The sequence below is a fragment of the Perna viridis genome, chromosome 2, assembly GCF_037379345.1.
Source record: "Perna viridis isolate PV_CMFRI_1.1 ecotype Kerala chromosome 2, ASM3737934v1, whole genome shotgun sequence".
NCBI lineage: Eukaryota > Metazoa > Mollusca > Bivalvia > Mytilida > Mytilidae > Perna > Perna viridis.
In genome coordinates, this window is record NC_142446.1 from 62,420,767 (window position 1) to 62,438,138 (window position 17,372).

The window sequence follows — 17,372 nt, forward strand, 5'->3', positions numbered from 1 at the left end:
ATTGTCTATGTGTTTGCTCTGTGCACTCCTTTAAGATTGGGTTGTTTATGTCTCATACTTGAAATATAATTGTAATTCAATAAGAAAAATGCTCAATTTCAACAAATTTCAAAATCTCAAATTTCTTCCTTGAGCAGCACGATGCATTTCTTGTCAGAAACTGGAACTGCTCAACCTTCCAGAGTGCATTAGTTCTTCTCAGATTTTCAGTGGATCCGATCAGTTCGTTTCCATGAGTTACTTTTGGGATTTTTGTTTGGATCCTTTTTATTGTTTTGCAATTTTTTTTACCTCTACGAATCTTCCCACTTTTAAAACTTCGTTATTTCTTGTTAGGGCTTTAAAATATCATAAATAGCCAAATTCACGATATTTTGAATAATGCAAACCTTTTTAGAGAGACAAAATTTCGGTTACATCAAATATTTTAAGTTTACAATCATAGTCGTAATGACCTGCATCGTGTGCAAATTTAAGCCATCATTACAGTTGCCATACGCCTGGCATGATTGAACACATCGTTAGGTGTTGCTTGAAATTCCAAAAATGCTTACAATATCAGTTCAATTTATCCTATTTGACTGTGTCTCCATTTGCTCATAATAGTGATGGTTTTAAGGTTATGGCGTCCCTTGCATTAAATAGTTTATTTTCATAAAAAGATGCATTGGCATATCTTTTTTGGTACAAGTGTATTTCTTGCACGAATAACAATAGGTATATGGTATCTAAAATAATCAATAAGTATCATCGGTATTCGCAATGACGTTTATCTGATTTAGAATATATAATCACCTCAGGTTTAAAAATATAATAACTTTTGTTTACCAAATTTTTTTGCAAAACAATACAAAAAAAAAAAAACAAAAAAAAAAAAACCAATAAATAAATAAAAGAAAAGATACAAAAAAAGAAAAAAGAAATTAAATTTAAAAAAAAAACACCCCTCCCCGTAAACAGCGTTGCTTCTAGAGAACTTCATACAAAAAAAAGTAAGAAAAGTAAAACTCAGCACAAAATTTAAGTAAAGTTGTTCCATAATGAACAATACAAAACTTATTTGAAAATGCCCGACAATAGCGGCTACAATGTATAGACAAATAGTGGTATATTTTCAAAAGATTGGTAAACAGGTTGTTGTAGAAATTTGGACATTTAAAAAAGTAAAGCCTACAAGTTGAATAATGTAGATCGGTCACGAAGTTTATTATTGTCAAATCAGTTTATTTTTCAAATAAAAGAAAAATGAAATCGTGATGAAATATGAAAAGCTTAATGAATTACTGCGACGGGTTTAAAAGTATAAATAGGGACATCTTTAGCTCTACCGGCACACTGAAACCCGAAATGAATACGAAATTGATAGTAGTTTTCGTTGGCATTATCAGTCTTGCACAGGCCTTTCCTTATTTCGTAAGTACAAAATTACATATCTGTTTCATTTATCATTTTTATTACAATGAAGAATATATGCTAAGCATTATTTTAATATAATAACATAGTAAATTAATCATATTATCACGCTTTCGCCTGTTTAGACTCATAGCATTCAAGTTCTAGAAATAACAAAACTGTTAATCAAATATATTGATATGCTGTACACGTGTTTCAAGGAGTAATCTGCATCTGCAGTATTATAATCAAATATAAAGGAAGATTATTACATGTACACAAGAAGTACTCAGAAACAAAACTATGGAAACAGGTAGCCAAATCTATCACCTAGATGGTCTGCCATGTGCTATACAACGAATGAAGGCTTGGTGTTTTAGGTATTTTGAAATGAGTGATTCTGCAAACTTTGATAAATATGATTAATAAAATCTGAAATAATTTTGGGTCAGACAAGTCGGGTTTGTTTGATTCATTAGGAAAGATGATATATTTGTATAAAGATTATCACCAAGACCTTTATACACAATTTTTTAGTGATCAGTAGTGTAGTTTTGAGTTTTTATGAATATATTTTCGTAGTATCAAAGTAACATATTGGACTTATTTAAAAAAAAGGAACTAATTTTCATTGCGTTTTGACTCTCTACGTAGCCCTACTAGTATTTACATCTTATCAGAGAATGCTCGCGCGCACACGCAGAAATAAATCTGGTAATTTATGATTCAATTAGAAAACTCAATACTTGTAAAGTTGTTTATATTATATGAAATCTCAATAATGCAACACCATTTAGAAAGGGTAATCATAACTTAAATAATTTTACACTTTTTCAGACAAATGACTTTATTTTAATCAAGAGACATGCAATACACATGTATATCACATACATTGAAATGAAATAAAAATCGCATGGAGCAAATTATTGCAATAGCATGTGAGGGTTTTGGATGGTCTCCTAATTTCACTATATAAAACATTTTTGTCAGAATTTCTTTTTCTTTTGTTATTCATTACGCTACATAGAATTTATTGAAAACATATTGATTCTTAAATTAAATAAGTCAAAACCACGAAAATAGTTGCCTTATTTCGAAGTTGTTAGTAATGAAGTTGAATATTGGTAAAAAAAGGTCTAATCAGAAAGGTCATCATGGCCGAAATAGAAAGGACTGATGCAGTGAACTGATAGGTGTAATTTTATAAGATTGCATTGAAACTAAACGTCCGTACGTAAGATTTACAATATTATTGATATTTAAGACATTAAACATATTCGATTGTGACATTAAAAGTTAAAATACAAATAACGTTTTAATGATGAGTACCAGTTTTAAAAGTTGTTTAAGAAATGGCAATAATAAAAATTTTGTCTATTGAAAAATAACCTAAATTTTCCATGTGCATAGTGTTTATTGCGCGAAGTGCATTAAACAAAATATGCACATGGAAAATTTATGTTATTTTTCAATAGACAATATTGTTATCATAGCCAATTCTTATGACATATTTTGTTTTTAAACATGAGAAAAGTAGCCGTAAATTTGACTGAATAGGGGCGTGTCAATATGTTTTATCCATTGCGGTATAACAAAATTATTTTAAAATTCAGATTACAATATCAAATTAATTTATTTTGACTTTTATATTTGTTCTAGTTCTATATCGAACCACTTCTCAAAATGATTTTCATCTTATTAAAATTATGTTGTTTTATATTTAACAGAAGAGGAAAGGACCCGGAAGACTAGGTAAGCTATACCTATATCATAATAATCAATAGCATAATTTTTTATTAAGTCATAAATGTAATAACTAAAAAAAAAAAAAAACAAAACAAAACAAAAAACAAACAAAACAACAACAAAAAAAAAAAAACAAAAAAAAAACCCAAAAAACAAAAAAAGTACACATATTCATTTGATGTTTCCTTACCAAAAAATGACTCCCAGGAGGATGGGTGGCTTGTTATGACGACATATTTGTCTTTTTGTAAAGTATTTCTGTTTTCAGTAAACAAATTAGCAAATACAAACCAAAGGTTTCAATTATTAAGTATTAATATTCTTACAAATTTCATTGTATTTTGCTATATTTTTCTTCATTTGTTTGGTTATTTAATTGACTAAATATGACTATTTAGTAAAAGTTACTTTGTTTAACAGCTCTATTTTTTTTAGGGAAGCTGTAAACGAACAGTGTTTACCGACCAAAAGTCGTTTATCTAAACAATATGTTTTAATATATTGAGATATCATCGAAGTGTTTTTATGAATAGGGGCGTGGCTATATTCCAAAGTCAGATTACTTGAAAGCAACTCAATAATACTATTTAGAATTTCCGGAAAATAAAAAAAATATTAATCACTAATTCAAAAGTGCATGCAAAGGATGGTCATTCATTTCATTAAAGTTTAACCGGTGAGTAAGTCAAATGCAGACGACATATGCAAATCTTTCGCAGGGTCATTGATAGTAGGTTTAGTATCGAAATAAACTCGTCCTCAAACTTCCCGCCAGCTAATAAGTGATGATTCATTGTGGTTGTTTCCAATTTTCAGGTTTTTGCCTGATATGGCCTTTTCTTTTGACTTCCTTTGGCTAATACCGAGAATTTTGTCTTTCAGTTACTTTGGTCTTTACCCTTTATTATTTTTTTGCATGATGCGAGACTGAACTTAACTTAACCTCCATTCCATTTGCAATTATAAAATCAAATGTACAGGTATGGAATGATGTAGAAAGTAATATCTAAAGCCATCGAAATTATTATCTTCAAAAGTTATGCAATTTGAAAGTCTTATACATTCAAATATATAATACTGGCTGCATGATGTGCTCTGCTTTTAACAGATATCGAAAGTGGGAGTTTTGAAAGCGGAAGTCAAGAAGAATCAGGTAAGGGAAATATGACAGAATTTGTAAAGTTACAAAAAATATTTCTATTAATATCAAATATTGCATAGTATGAACACATTAAGAATCCAGATATACTTTGTACTTTAAATCCTATGTTTCCATTGAAAACTCATTTGTACACAGCATAACAACGTACTTAAAACTAATGCTGTTTATTTGAAAACAATTTAAATAGAACTAAAAGTTGTTAAATGTTTACAATAATCATTAAGAAAATTGCTGACTTAATGGTGAGTCTTGTCCTTATTACCTGTATAATGAAGACATATATTAATAATATCTCAAACTCTTTCATAAGATAGACATTTGTCAATCCTGTTACAGGAGGTCGCAGACCACCCCCTAAAAACTGTATCAAGACTGGTGATTTAGAAACAAGGACAGAAGAAGAACTGGATTTACCTTTATGCAAACCAAAAGACGGTAAGATAAAACCAACAAAGTAACAAATTCATTATTTTTTTTATTGTTTCGTGACCAAAGGACCAATCAATGTAGGATATACTATAGAGAAATATATAATAAATAAATATGTACTTTTCATGTACAATGTCCTTTATCTCTTTCATACATGTACTTGTTTATGGACAATTGGGAAACAATATTCTATTACTGAGAGTAAGTAAAAATAACCTTATTGCAAATATAATATAAGAAAAAAAAATCACCAATCTGATAATTTGTTAAAGGAACATTTTCCTAATTTTCATTTTAAAAATATTACTGTTCATAGGTCTAGGGGTAATATTTGGAGTAAAGCAACTTTTGATGAATAATTATACTTTTAAATAATTCTACTTCTGCAGTGTAGAATTATTTCCTGCATGTGAAAAAGGAAAAACAAATGAATTAATTTTCATTGCGCTTCGATTCTTTAACTGACACTATTAATATTTACAATCAGAGAACGCACACGCACACACGCAGAAATAAATTTTGGTAATTTTGGATTCAATTACCAAACTCAATAATTGTCAAGTTGTTTATGTAATATGAAATGTTAATAATGTAATACCATTTAGAAAAGTGCGGGTTGCATAAGAGTTTAACGGTAGTAAAAATACATAATGAACAAATGGAAATAATTATCACAATTATATACTATATTACTAAATGATAAAATCCGTAAATGACACTTTATTCCTATCATTATATGAATAAATGCATGTGACAATGAAAAAATATTTCTAGTTAAAATCATTATACACTATGTTTTTGTATGCCAAAATGCTTGCCTTGTTTTTGAGTTGAATAACTTGACACAGTGATTGACGATTGACAAAAAAAAAAAAAAAAAAAAAAAAAAAAAAAAAAATTGGAATTTTATTTACTTAAAATGATGACAATACAATTTTCTTAAATAATGAAACAAGCAAAACATGAAATTCTTATAAGCACTGACAATTGAAAAAAGTAAATTGTCTCTTAAGGGTAATGATAACTTAAATAATTATATATTTTAAAGACAAATTACTTCATTATAATTAAGACTTCATTTTAATTAGGAGACATGAAATACACATGCATATCAAAAACCTGAAATAAAATCCTCATGAAATAAATTAATGCAATAGCATGTAAAAGTCTTTTTTAGTTTGTAATTTCAGTATATAAAACCTTTCTTTTCAGAATTTCTTCTTCTTTTGTTATTTGATACGCTGCTCCGTAACTTATTGATAAATATATTTACAATCAAACCACGAAAAGCGTTGTGTTATTTCGCTGTTGTTTGTAATGGAATTTAATATTGGTACTATCATTTCAAACAACTCTGATAAAACATAACATTCTGTTACAGAAGAAAATCATCGAAGACCACCTCCTAAAGACTGTATCAAGGCTGAAGACCTAGAAACAAGGACGGAAGAAGAAGAAGAACTGGGTTTACCTTTATGCAAACCAAAAGACGGTACGATATAACCAACAAAGTGGTAAATTCATTATTTCTTTTTGTTTCTCGACGAAGGGATCAATCAGTGCGGTGACCAATATATAGAGGAATATATGATATGTACATTTGTCCTTTTAATTTTCCATGGTTATCTTTTTCATGCATGTATTTTTATTTGAAACAAGTGGAAAAACAGAAAAAATATTCTATTACTGAGAGCACGTAAAAAAACCTTATTGCAAACATAATATAAGCAAAAAATCACGAATCATTTGTCAAATACTGATAATTTGTTAAAGAAAAAAAACGCTATCTTTAAAATATTACTTATAATAACATATACTTTATCAAGAAGTGTTCGTAGGTCTATGGATAACATTTGGAGTAAAGCAACTAATAATGAGTAATATTGTTTTTAACTTATTTTTTTTCAGGTGAAAAAAATAAATTGGAAGACCTTGTAAGAGGTATGTTATTTTTATCGAAAAGGCGGAGAAGCGTTTAACATAATATTAAGTGAAGACATTCATCATTAAATTGCTTATCAAATGTGAAAATATCAAGCTGTTTTTTTTATTTGGACAGTTTTCTAAATGGAAGTGAAGAAAAGACATATATGCATCCAGAAAACTATGTCCACAACCAAGGAACAACTTTTATAATTCCACATTTCATAAACTATGTATTAATGAATTTATTCACCAAATATGAAGTTGTTTCGTAGGTATGGACACCATTTCCTGACAAAATTATGACCAGAAATTGCCCCAAAAGAACAAAATTTGACTAAAAATATGAATATTGATTGACTGCACAAGTTATCAGAAGTCTTTATGTTATTTTTCTTATTAGTGATAGATGCAAGTCTCCAAATTCACAAATTAATCACCCAACACTTTTTGATTAATTTTCAGTTGAATTTAAGACCAATAAGATCCTTTATCGACCCTTCTCCTTGAAGATGGAAAGATTTAGACGAAAACTTTTCTAAACGAACTGAGTGCTTTATCAACGAAAAAATAAAGAAAGAAAACAAATAATTAAGACTAAATAAATGAATTAATGTATAAATCAATCTAATCTATCAATAAAAAAGAAATTGATTTTCGTTACATAGTCTTTGCCCGTGCTCTGGATAAGATGGCTAAAGAAGAAAAAGATGGATCTGAAGAAAACAGCAGCAAAGAGGGAGAGCGAGGAAGAAAAGGAGGAAGAAGACCCAATGGAGGTGAAAGACCAAAAGGAAGTGGCGAAAGCAGCAGTCAGGAAACTGGAAGACCAGTAAGTTCAGGAGAAAATGATGATGAAGAGAAACCACAAAGACCAGAAGGAGAAAAAACAGAAGGAGATAAACCAGAGGGAGAAATGCCAGAAGGAAGCAAAGGTAAAAAAGTTTGCAATATTTGTTGAGATATTGTTTTTAAAGTGTGTTTTTTGTATCCTCCTTATATTCTAAATGATTAAAAAAGTAATTTAACCAAATTGTGTTCTCAGAGTGGTATGTGCGCAGGTATTCATAATGTAAAATCATACTTCATTGTGAATACTCATCATAACGATGTTGTAATTAGTCAGTATATCTAATTTAAATGATTGGTTTATTAAGGAAACCCAACTATGGTGTTGTTGAATTCTACCTATTGCGAGTTTACATTATTTTGACTCTGTTCTATTCGCATTTTCGTATCAATGATTAGAACCATCGCAATATTGTAATACAATGTACATTTAATCAATTTTTGCTCCATGGTTTGAAAAAGATTGAAATGTCTTAAGCCTGAATATTCCGTTGACTATTCAGTTGTCCATCTATCAATCAATTAAATATACTTTTCAGAAGCTCCAGAAGACAGTTTAGATGAAGTAGCAAGAGGTAAGTATCGATTATGGTGGTACAAATTAAGACTTATATTTCAATGTTATATTTAAACATGTCTTATCATGCAAGTGGGGGTATATAATAAAACGTATGTCCGCCCATTCTGTTGTCCGTCCTTCCTTTCTTCCATTATACAAAGATGTACCAATATATATCCGTTACTTCTCCGTTATCACTAAGGGAATATGATAAATCTTTCAGAGAATTTTAATTACACATTCCCATTTTAGATTTTGATCGAACTCAACTGTGCAGTTTCAGCAAGCAAAACGTAAAAATTGTCATTTATGCATTAGGGGAAAGAGAGGTAGCCATCTCTTATCCATTACTTCTTTTACATCACTGAATAGAATTAAGTTAAACTTTCACAGAATCTTTATAACATGTTTTATTTGTGTATCTCTTATTTAAGATCTGGGCCATATCATTCTGGAAGTTTAAAAAGTGTATGTTATCGAATGGGAGAGGGTGTATCAATGAAGTTAGAATTGCACACAGTTTTTCTAAGTTAATTTGAAAATATCAAGACAAAATATTTTTCAGTATTATATAATCTGCGTTTACGAAACATATAAATGAACAAAATGATAAATGATTCAATAATTATTCAATGAATCTAACACATATGTTATTTCGTTTTAAAGTCTTTGCCCGTGCTTTGGATAAGATGGCTAAAGAAGAAAAAGATGGATCTGAAGAAAACAGCAGCAAAGAGGGAGAGCGAGGAAGAAAAGGAGGAAGAAAACCCAATGGAGGTGAAAGACTAAAAGGAAGTGGCGAAAGCAGCAGTCAGGAAACTGAAAGACCAGTAAGTTCAGAAGAAAATGACGATGAAGAGAAACCACAAAGACCAGAGGGAGAAAAAACAGAAGGAGATAAACCAGAGGGAGAAATGCCAGAAGGAAGCAAAGGTAAAAAAGTTTGCAATATTTGTTGAGATATTGTTTTTAAAGTGTGTTTTTTGTATCCTCCTTATATTCTAAATGATTAAAAAAGTAATTTAACCAAATTGTGTTCTCAGAGTGGTATGTGCGCAGGTATTCATAATGTAAAATCATACTTCATTGTGAATACTCATCATAACGATGTTGTAATTAGTCAGTATATCTAATTTAAATTATTGGTTTATTAAGGAAACCCAACTATGGTGTTGTTGAATTCTACCTATTGCGAGTTTACATTATTTTGACTCTGTTCTATTCGCATTTTCGTATCAATGATTAGAACCATCGCAATATTGTAATACAATGTACATTTAATCAATTTTTGCTCCATGGTTTGAAAACGATTGAAATGTCTTAAGCCTGAATATTCCGTTGACTATTCAGTTGTCCATCTATCAATCAATTAAATATAATTTTCAGAAGCTCCAGAAGACAGTTTAGATGAAGTAGCAAGAGGTAAGTATCGATTATGGTGGTACAAATTAAGACTTATATTTCAATGTTATATTAAAACATGTCTTATCATGCAAGTGAGGGTATATAATAAAACGTATGTCCGCCCATTCTGTTGTCCGTCCTTCCTTTCTTCCATTATACAAAGATGTACCAATCTATATCCGTTACTTCTCCGTTATCACTAAGGGAATATGATAAATCTTTCAGAGAATTTTAATTACACATTCCCATTTTAGATTTTGATCGAACTCAACTGTGCAGTTTCAGCAAGCAAAACGTAAAAATTGTCATTTATGCATTAGGGAACAGAGAGGTAGCCATCTCTTATCCATTACTTCTTTTACATCACTGAATAGAATTAAGTTAAACTTTCACAGAATCTTTATAACATGTTTTATTTGTGTATCTCTTATTTAAGATCTGGGCCATATCAGTCTGGAAGTTTAAAAAGTGTATGTTATCGAATGGGAGAGGGTGTATCAATGAAGTTAGAATTGCACACAGTTTTTCTAAGTTAATTTGAAAATATCAAGACAAAATATTTTTCAGTATTATATAAATCTGCGTTTACGAAACATATAAATGAAGAAAATGATAAATGATTCAATAATTATTCAATGAATCTAACACATATGTTATTTCGTTTTAAAGTCTTTGCCCGTGCTTTGGATAAGATGGCTAAAGAAGAAAAAGATGGATCTGAAGAAAACAGCAGCAAAGAGGGAGAGCGAGGAAGAAAAGGAGGAAGAAGACCCAATGGAGGTGAAAGACTAAAAGGAAGTGGCGAAAGCAGCAGTCAGGAAACTGAAAGACCAGTAAGTTCAGAAGAAAATGACAATGAAGAGAAACCACAAAGACCAGAGGGAGAAAAAACAGAAGGAGATAAACCAGAGGGAGAAATGCCAGAAGGAAGCAAAGGTAAAAAAGTTTGCAATATTTGTTGAGATATTGTTTTTAAAGTGTGTTTTTTTGTATCCTCCTTATATTCTAAATGATTAAAAAAGTAATTTAACCAAATTGTGTTCTCAGAGTGGTATGTGCGCAGGTATTCATAATGTAAAATCATACTTCATTGTGAATACTCATCATAACGATGTTGTAATTAGTCAGTATATCTAATTTAAATGATTGGTTTATTAAGGAAACCCAACTATGGTGTTGTTGAATTCTACCTATTGCGAGTTTACATTATTTTGACTCTGTTCTATTCGCATTTTCGTATCAATGATTAGAACCATCGCAATATTGTAATACAATGTACATTTAATCAATTTTTGCTCCATGGTTTGAAAAAGATTGAAATGTCTTAAGCCTGAATATTCCGTTGACTATTCAGTTGTCCATCTATCAATCAATTAAATATACTTTTCAGAAGCTCCAGAAGACAGTTTAGATGAAGTAGCAAGAGGTAAGTATCGATTATGGTGGTACAAATTAAGACTTATATTTCAATGTTATATTTAAACATGTCTTATCATGCAAGTGGGGGTATATAATAAAACGTATGTCCGCCCATTCTGTTGTCCGTCCTTCCTTTCTTCCATTATACAAAGATGTACCAATCTATATCCGTTACTTCTTACTTATCACTGAGGGAATATGATAAATCTTTCAGAGAGTTTTAATTACACATTCCCATTTTAGATTTTGATCGAACTCAACTGTGCAGTTTCAGCAAGCAAAACGTAAATTTTATCATTTATGCATTAGGGAAAAGAGAGGTAGCCATCTCTTATCCATTACTTCTTTTACATCACTGAATAGAATTAAGTTAAACTTTCACAGAGAATCTTTATAACATGTTTTATATGTGTATCTCTTATTTAAGATCTGGGCCATATCAGTCTGGAAGTTTAAAAAGTGTATGTTATCGAATGGGAGAGGGTGTATCAATGAAGTTAGAATTGCACACAGTTTTTCTAAGTTAATTTGAAAATATCAAGACAAAATATTTTTCAGTATTATATAATCTGCGTTTACGAAACATATAAATGAACAAAATGATAAATGATTCAATAATAATTCAATGAATCTAACACATATGTTATTTCGTTTTAAAGTCTTTGCCCGTGCTTTGGATAAGATGGTGCAAGAAGAAAAAGATGGATCAGAAGGTAGAAAAGGAGGAAGGGGAAGGAAAGGGCCCAAAGGAGGCAAAGGTGCAAAAGAAAGTGATGAAAGCAGCAGTCAGAAAACAGGAAAACCAGCAAGTTTAGAGGATGATGACGATGCAGAGAAACCCCAAATACCAGAAGGAGAAAAAACAGGAGATAAACCAGAAGGAGAAATGCCAGAAGGAGATAAACCAGAGGGAGAAATGCCAGAAGGAAACAATGGTAACACGTTAGCAATGTTTATTTGAATATTCTTTTGAATGTGTTTTTGATATCTTCTTTATATTCTAAATTGTCATGTCCTTAGTTTGACTTTTATATATTGAAAAAAGTAATTCAACCATATTTTGATCTCGGGGATTCACGACATTAATACTGTAAATTCAGACATTATTGCATTTATTAATCATATTGATGTAGCCATTTGACATGAGTTTTAGTATTACCTTTTTTGATAAAATTTATTATTTGGAAACGCCGGAACTGTATTGAAATTACACGGAGACTCATTGCTTTTCTTTTAAAAACATCATGCAAATGCTAGGCACGGTGATAATTGAGATCGCATGACATTTACTACTGGTGGAGCAGGGAATGATTACTCTTCCAGAGAACCTGAGGTCACTCACGTTTTCTTTTTGTTTGGAGTACATATTGCTATTGTTTTAGTTTTTTCGTGTGTAATTCTTTTTTCCGATAACTTCAGTTTTTATGTAAAATCTATTTAACGGTTCTCTTCTTTGTGTAGTTAGGTCTCTTTTTTCCAGTTTTCACTTTTATACCATACTTTTTTTTATTTTTACATATTTGAATTATTCCACTGCAGACGCGTCGGTATTTTTTGCCGATATTCACTATAATACAATTAACATTTTCTTTATTGAAAAAATACAAAACAAACAACTATTTGTTAAAAGCTCCTGGTGTGACTTTGGATTAGTACGACTCCAATTCATTTGTATGTCGTTTATATGTTTAGAACTACATGTATCCTTATAATATCCTAATATAAAGGAAATGAAGGTAATAAACCTTTATTTAATATATTGTATCAAAATATTAGCCTTTGAAATAGTTATCTAAAATTATTCAAATTTATTCGGATTCAATTTCTACATTTTACATAAGTCCACATATATATATATACATTTCCAGGATCAAGCGAAGAAGGTAACAGGGCTGAATTAAGGAGAGTACTCTTGAGAGCTTTAGTTAAACTTTCTCGTTAACCAACAACTAAGGTAAGTTATCTTCCAGTGTCTTAATTGCATTTATATTAAGCCCCTCTTTTGGCAATTGGTAGCTTTTGTAAACTTTGATTTTGGCGTGTGACGTAATATACGTCCATTTTTAAACGGTCAAAAATTCAATTAATTTCATACAAGTAACATTCAGTTTTTGGTCTAGTATCAAACCTGGACAGAAAACACTTTGAAAGTAGCTTAAGAGGATTAGTTTGATTTTTAACCAAACTATGTTTCATATTTCATGAAACGTAAAAAAAAAAGATTATTTAGAACTGAGGTTCTAGATCACAAACATTTTTTTTTTTATCAAATTTGAAAAAAATGACAGAAGAAACTACACCTAACCAAGCTCTTAGGTAATCCATATTGATCAAACTTTCAGATTTACTTCCTTTTAGTAAATACATAAATGAGATATCTCATATTCTTCAGTTATCTTGTATTTGCATAATGAATATAAAGCAGAGTGCAAAAAGAAGCCTAAGATTGTTTTGGGTGTTTCTAGAAAAGCAGAGGACGCTTACTCTACCAGTGCACCTGGTCCATGCTCTCAGTTTTTAGTGGAGTCCGAGTTGCTCATTTGCTTTTGTTACTTTGTATGTATGATTTTAGTTACTTTATGGTCTTTGTTGTGTATGTCTGTTTTTCAATGTCTGGTCTTTGTCCCTGGATTACATTCTTTTGATTACCGCTATAACCTTGGTTCCCTTGACTACTCTTTGTAATCTGGAACAACTCTCACGAACTCCTCAAAGATGTCATTTCTTAACAAGGTTTATAATAGAGAAGATAATTCTCTCCATCTTTCAATACAACTAAAGAATCAATCGTTTTGTTTTGATACCTTAAACAAATCTATGAAATCTACGGTAGAAACACAGATTTTTGTATTGCTTTTTGAAAGCTGCCAGTACCGATTAGATTCCTAATACTTCAGATATATTTATACTTTTGGTGTATTTATGAACATTCTGACAGTATCTAATATGCTTCTACAAATAACATGTAGAAATATTTAATGACTTAGTGGAAATATCGTAACTTCGAATTTCAAATTTAATTAGAAATTTTAGGTGCAGAAGTCTATACCTTTAGTGGCCTGTTCCAGGTATGATTTTAGTTGAACAGAATTGCTCATTTTATCTAATTTAATTCACACTGACTTATGAAACTATTAAGTGCTTTGAAAGAATAATCAAGGGAACCAAGTTTATAGCGGTAATCAAAAGAATGTAATCCAGGGACAAAGACCAAATATGGAAAACAGACATACACAACGAAGAACATTAAGTAAATAAAATCATACATACAAAATAACAAAAGCAAATGAGCACTAAAAACTGGGAGCATGGACCAGGTGCACCGGTAGAGTAAGTGTCCTCTGCTTTTCTAGAAAGTATAATTTGTCATTTTAATGTTTCCAATTTTAGAGTTTTTGCAGTTTTCGCAATAATGAAAAGAACCTAAGTGATTTCTATATTTTAATTATTATTTTCTTTTCTATTTTCATAGAATACCACTAGACTGCCTATCGATTCGTCAATGTGAGGAAACTGTTTTATTAGACTTTCAACTCCTGGACAATTTACACCTAATTTATGAACTTTTAACCAAGAACCGTACTTTATGGTGTTGTTTCACTAAACTCTTTTAGAAACATTTAGTTAAATCAACGGAATATCTGTATTATACTTTTGTTCTTTTAATAAAATATCAAACATGTAAACTTAAATCAATATCCATTGCTATTATGGAGTGAAAAGATAATTATTAGAGCCTAGAATACAACAAAATCATACACAAACCACAAACCAAAGTACTAACTTTCTAAAATATTTATTTAAGAAGGTATTGGTATTCTGCTAATAGATCCAAACTACATTACTTTTACTTCGATAGCTACACTTCTCTTTTTTTGTTAATTGTATCTTTAAAGCCATAGTCTTAAGTAAACGAGACATTCATGGGTGAAGTCAGATGGACAAGTTCATGAAGGTTAAGAAATAAACAAGGACAGGTAAATCAGTGTGAACTGTAAAGTATGTTTATTTTAAATGAACCCTGAATACATGGAAATCAGTTTTAACACATTTTAACATATGTTAACTGCACGTATAATAGAACTAAACAAATCCGTCAGCCCGAGAGGGTCCGAGTGGGACAAGATTCAATATATTGTACTAGAATAACGAAAGTATCAAACAAATCAAAGTTTATACAACACCTCCAATGTCTAATATACTTTTGAACGAATGCTACTAGTGGTGTGCGTTCATTATGAATCGAATTGATAATTTTGATTCATTATGTATTTTCAAGTTTTGTGCTATAAATAATACGACAATGACACAATAAAATACTGAAGCAATAAAAAGTGGAATTTCCGACATCATTATTGTGAGTCAAAATATTTCGACTAACTATAACAGTATTGTTTAGTACACAAAATTCTGAAATGGGTCTAGTGGTAGTTGTCAGAGCAAATAGTGCAATGCATCTCATTGCAATAATTCACTTGCAACTGGAAGATTCACCTAACGATTGCTAATTTCAATTTTCAAAATGACGGTGTACCCCGGACAAGTGTTTCCGAATCCGTTTAAACAACAGAGGTAATTGTATTCTTTTCTTCTTAAGTATCAGTTTTAATAAAAAAAAATCAGACAGGAGGTGATTCATTCATGTCAAAAGCCCAACAAATTAAGTGTAGTTTCTTGTCCTGAAACATTTACTGATAACATAAACAGTCTAAGTTTTTCACCTTGTGGGTATACTTTTGAGATAAAAATTATATAGATTGTACTTGAAATTGGAACTTTGCAAGAGTTATCGTTCTTGATTTGGTTTCATTTGGTTTATTTTAGGGGGAGATGAATGTTTAATTGTCTAAACAGTGCACATCTGAATGCATCAATGATTACTCTTATGTGAAAGTAAAGCATATGTAGACTGAAAAAGCACAATTTTAGTGGGTTTTTCTTCACCATGAATCACTGTACCATTTGCAGTGTCTGATTTTAAAAGGAGTTGCAGTTAATGATTTTACCGGTGCACCTGGTCCATGCTCCCAGTTTTTAATGGCGTCCGAGTTGCTCATTTGCTTTTGTTACTTTGTATGTATGATTTTAGTTTCTTTGTTGTGTATGTCTGTTTTCAATGTCTGGTCTTTGTACCTTGGTTACATTCTTCTGATTACCGCTATAACCTTGGTTCTATTGATTACTCTTATAAAAATTGCGTTTTCGAATTTTACAGGAACCACCTGCTTATTTACGGATTCAAGAAAAACATGACACAGATTTGTTTTTCTTCCAATTCATGACAAATTGACACCACTAGCGTTTTCCTAAGTATTGTAACTTTTAGGCGTTGTTGGTCTATCAGGTTCTTTTTCTTGATAAATTTTCTAATATATTCGAAAAAAAATCATTGATTTGTTAGATTTCTCAAGCATCTTTACTGAATTCAATATCCATTGTATTGTCATGCCATATTGTCCGACCGTATCCCTCAGTCATTCCCTGTGGTAATCATATTTGTCGACCATATTACCTCTGTGTCCCATTCCATTTTTCATTTCATCATAATTTCTTGTTCATTTTATCATTCATTCCAATTTTATCGCCCGGATATAACTAAAATACTGCTGCTTGGGAGTTTAACACCATCAATCAATCAAACAATCAATCAGCATTATCAATGAATAACAATAAATAGAACTTAAAATTCTATGAAAATGTATATGCTTGCGCGTGCGTACACACACACGCGTTGTACAAAGACTTTTCATCATATCCCACTATTTAGAAAGGTTGATTATTCGCTTTTTCACTGACATCAAGTGATTTGCATTCATGCAGTAATGTCATTAGTTAGAGTTCCCAACTTAATGTTTGCACCACTAATTATGTGCAGAGATCCACACTACTTTACTAAGAGTTTTAACTGGCCTGTCCTGTTTTTCATATATTAATTGCGTGTCTGTCAAGCCTAAGTCTTTGGTAAATATCAAATCAGAAAGATCGTTTGGATAATTCAATGAAATTCACAAAACAAACCAGGACAATAAACGCTTGTTAACAGTGAAACTTGGATATGTTAAGCAAAACAGGAATACACTAAACATCCGGTCTAAACTAAGCATTTTCTGTAGGTCCCTCAAATCAGTTATAATACATTTTGAACCTCTGTTTATTGAACATCTACTCAACTTTAACAACTTTATCAGTCCAGGAAGGGATAGAGTTTAACAGGTTTATTTATAGTTGAAATAATAATACACATGTAAACAGATAAACTTTTATTCATGCCAGAGCTTGCTGTAGCTACGTGCTAGACTTCTTATATTAAGCTTCTGAAACAGTGTTATGATGTACAAGATTAAAGTGATCAATATTTTTGTGGTCGTCATTATAAACTCCTGGATCTGCACCATGATAACCGATTTGTTCAACGTATCATAGTTGTCTTCTTTCGTCTACACAGGACTTTTTATGAGCAATACTGTGGGTTTTTCTAGAAAAGCAGAG

General features: G+C 30.7%; 1 protein-coding gene across 1 annotated transcript; it reads left to right on the forward strand.

Moving 5' to 3' along the window:
• The first annotated feature begins 1,286 nt into the window (after positions 1–1,286).
• On the forward strand, positions 1,287–14,569 carry LOC148626386 (uncharacterized). Its single transcript, XM_088570345.1, has 15 exons — positions 1,287–1,413; positions 3,120–3,144; positions 4,247–4,291; positions 4,637–4,735; positions 6,111–6,221; positions 6,638–6,670; positions 7,321–7,587; positions 8,041–8,076; positions 8,727–8,993; positions 9,447–9,482; positions 10,134–10,400; positions 10,855–10,890; positions 11,543–11,818; positions 12,752–12,837; positions 14,356–14,569. The coding sequence occupies exons 1-14, from the start codon at positions 1,348–1,350 to the stop codon at positions 12,823–12,825; spliced, it is 1,638 nt and encodes a 545-aa protein (XP_088426471.1). The 5' UTR covers positions 1,287–1,347; the 3' UTR covers positions 12,826–12,837; positions 14,356–14,569.
• Positions 14,570–17,372: the final 2,803 nt, after the last annotated feature.

What these genes read in the sequence shown, in the direction of transcription:
- LOC148626386 (XM_088570345.1), top strand. Translation starts at nt 1,348, where the DNA reads ATGAATACGAAATTGATAGTAGTTTTCGTTGGCATTATCAGTCTTGCA. An exon ending in ATTGGAAGACCTTGTAAGAG is followed by an intron (nt 6,671 to 7,320) that starts GTATGTTATTTT and finishes TTCGTTACATAG; the next exon opens with TCTTTGCCCGTGCTCTGGAT. An exon ending in AATGCCAGAAGGAAGCAAAG is followed by an intron (nt 10,401 to 10,854) that starts GTAAAAAAGTTT and finishes TATACTTTTCAG; the next exon opens with AAGCTCCAGAAGACAGTTTA.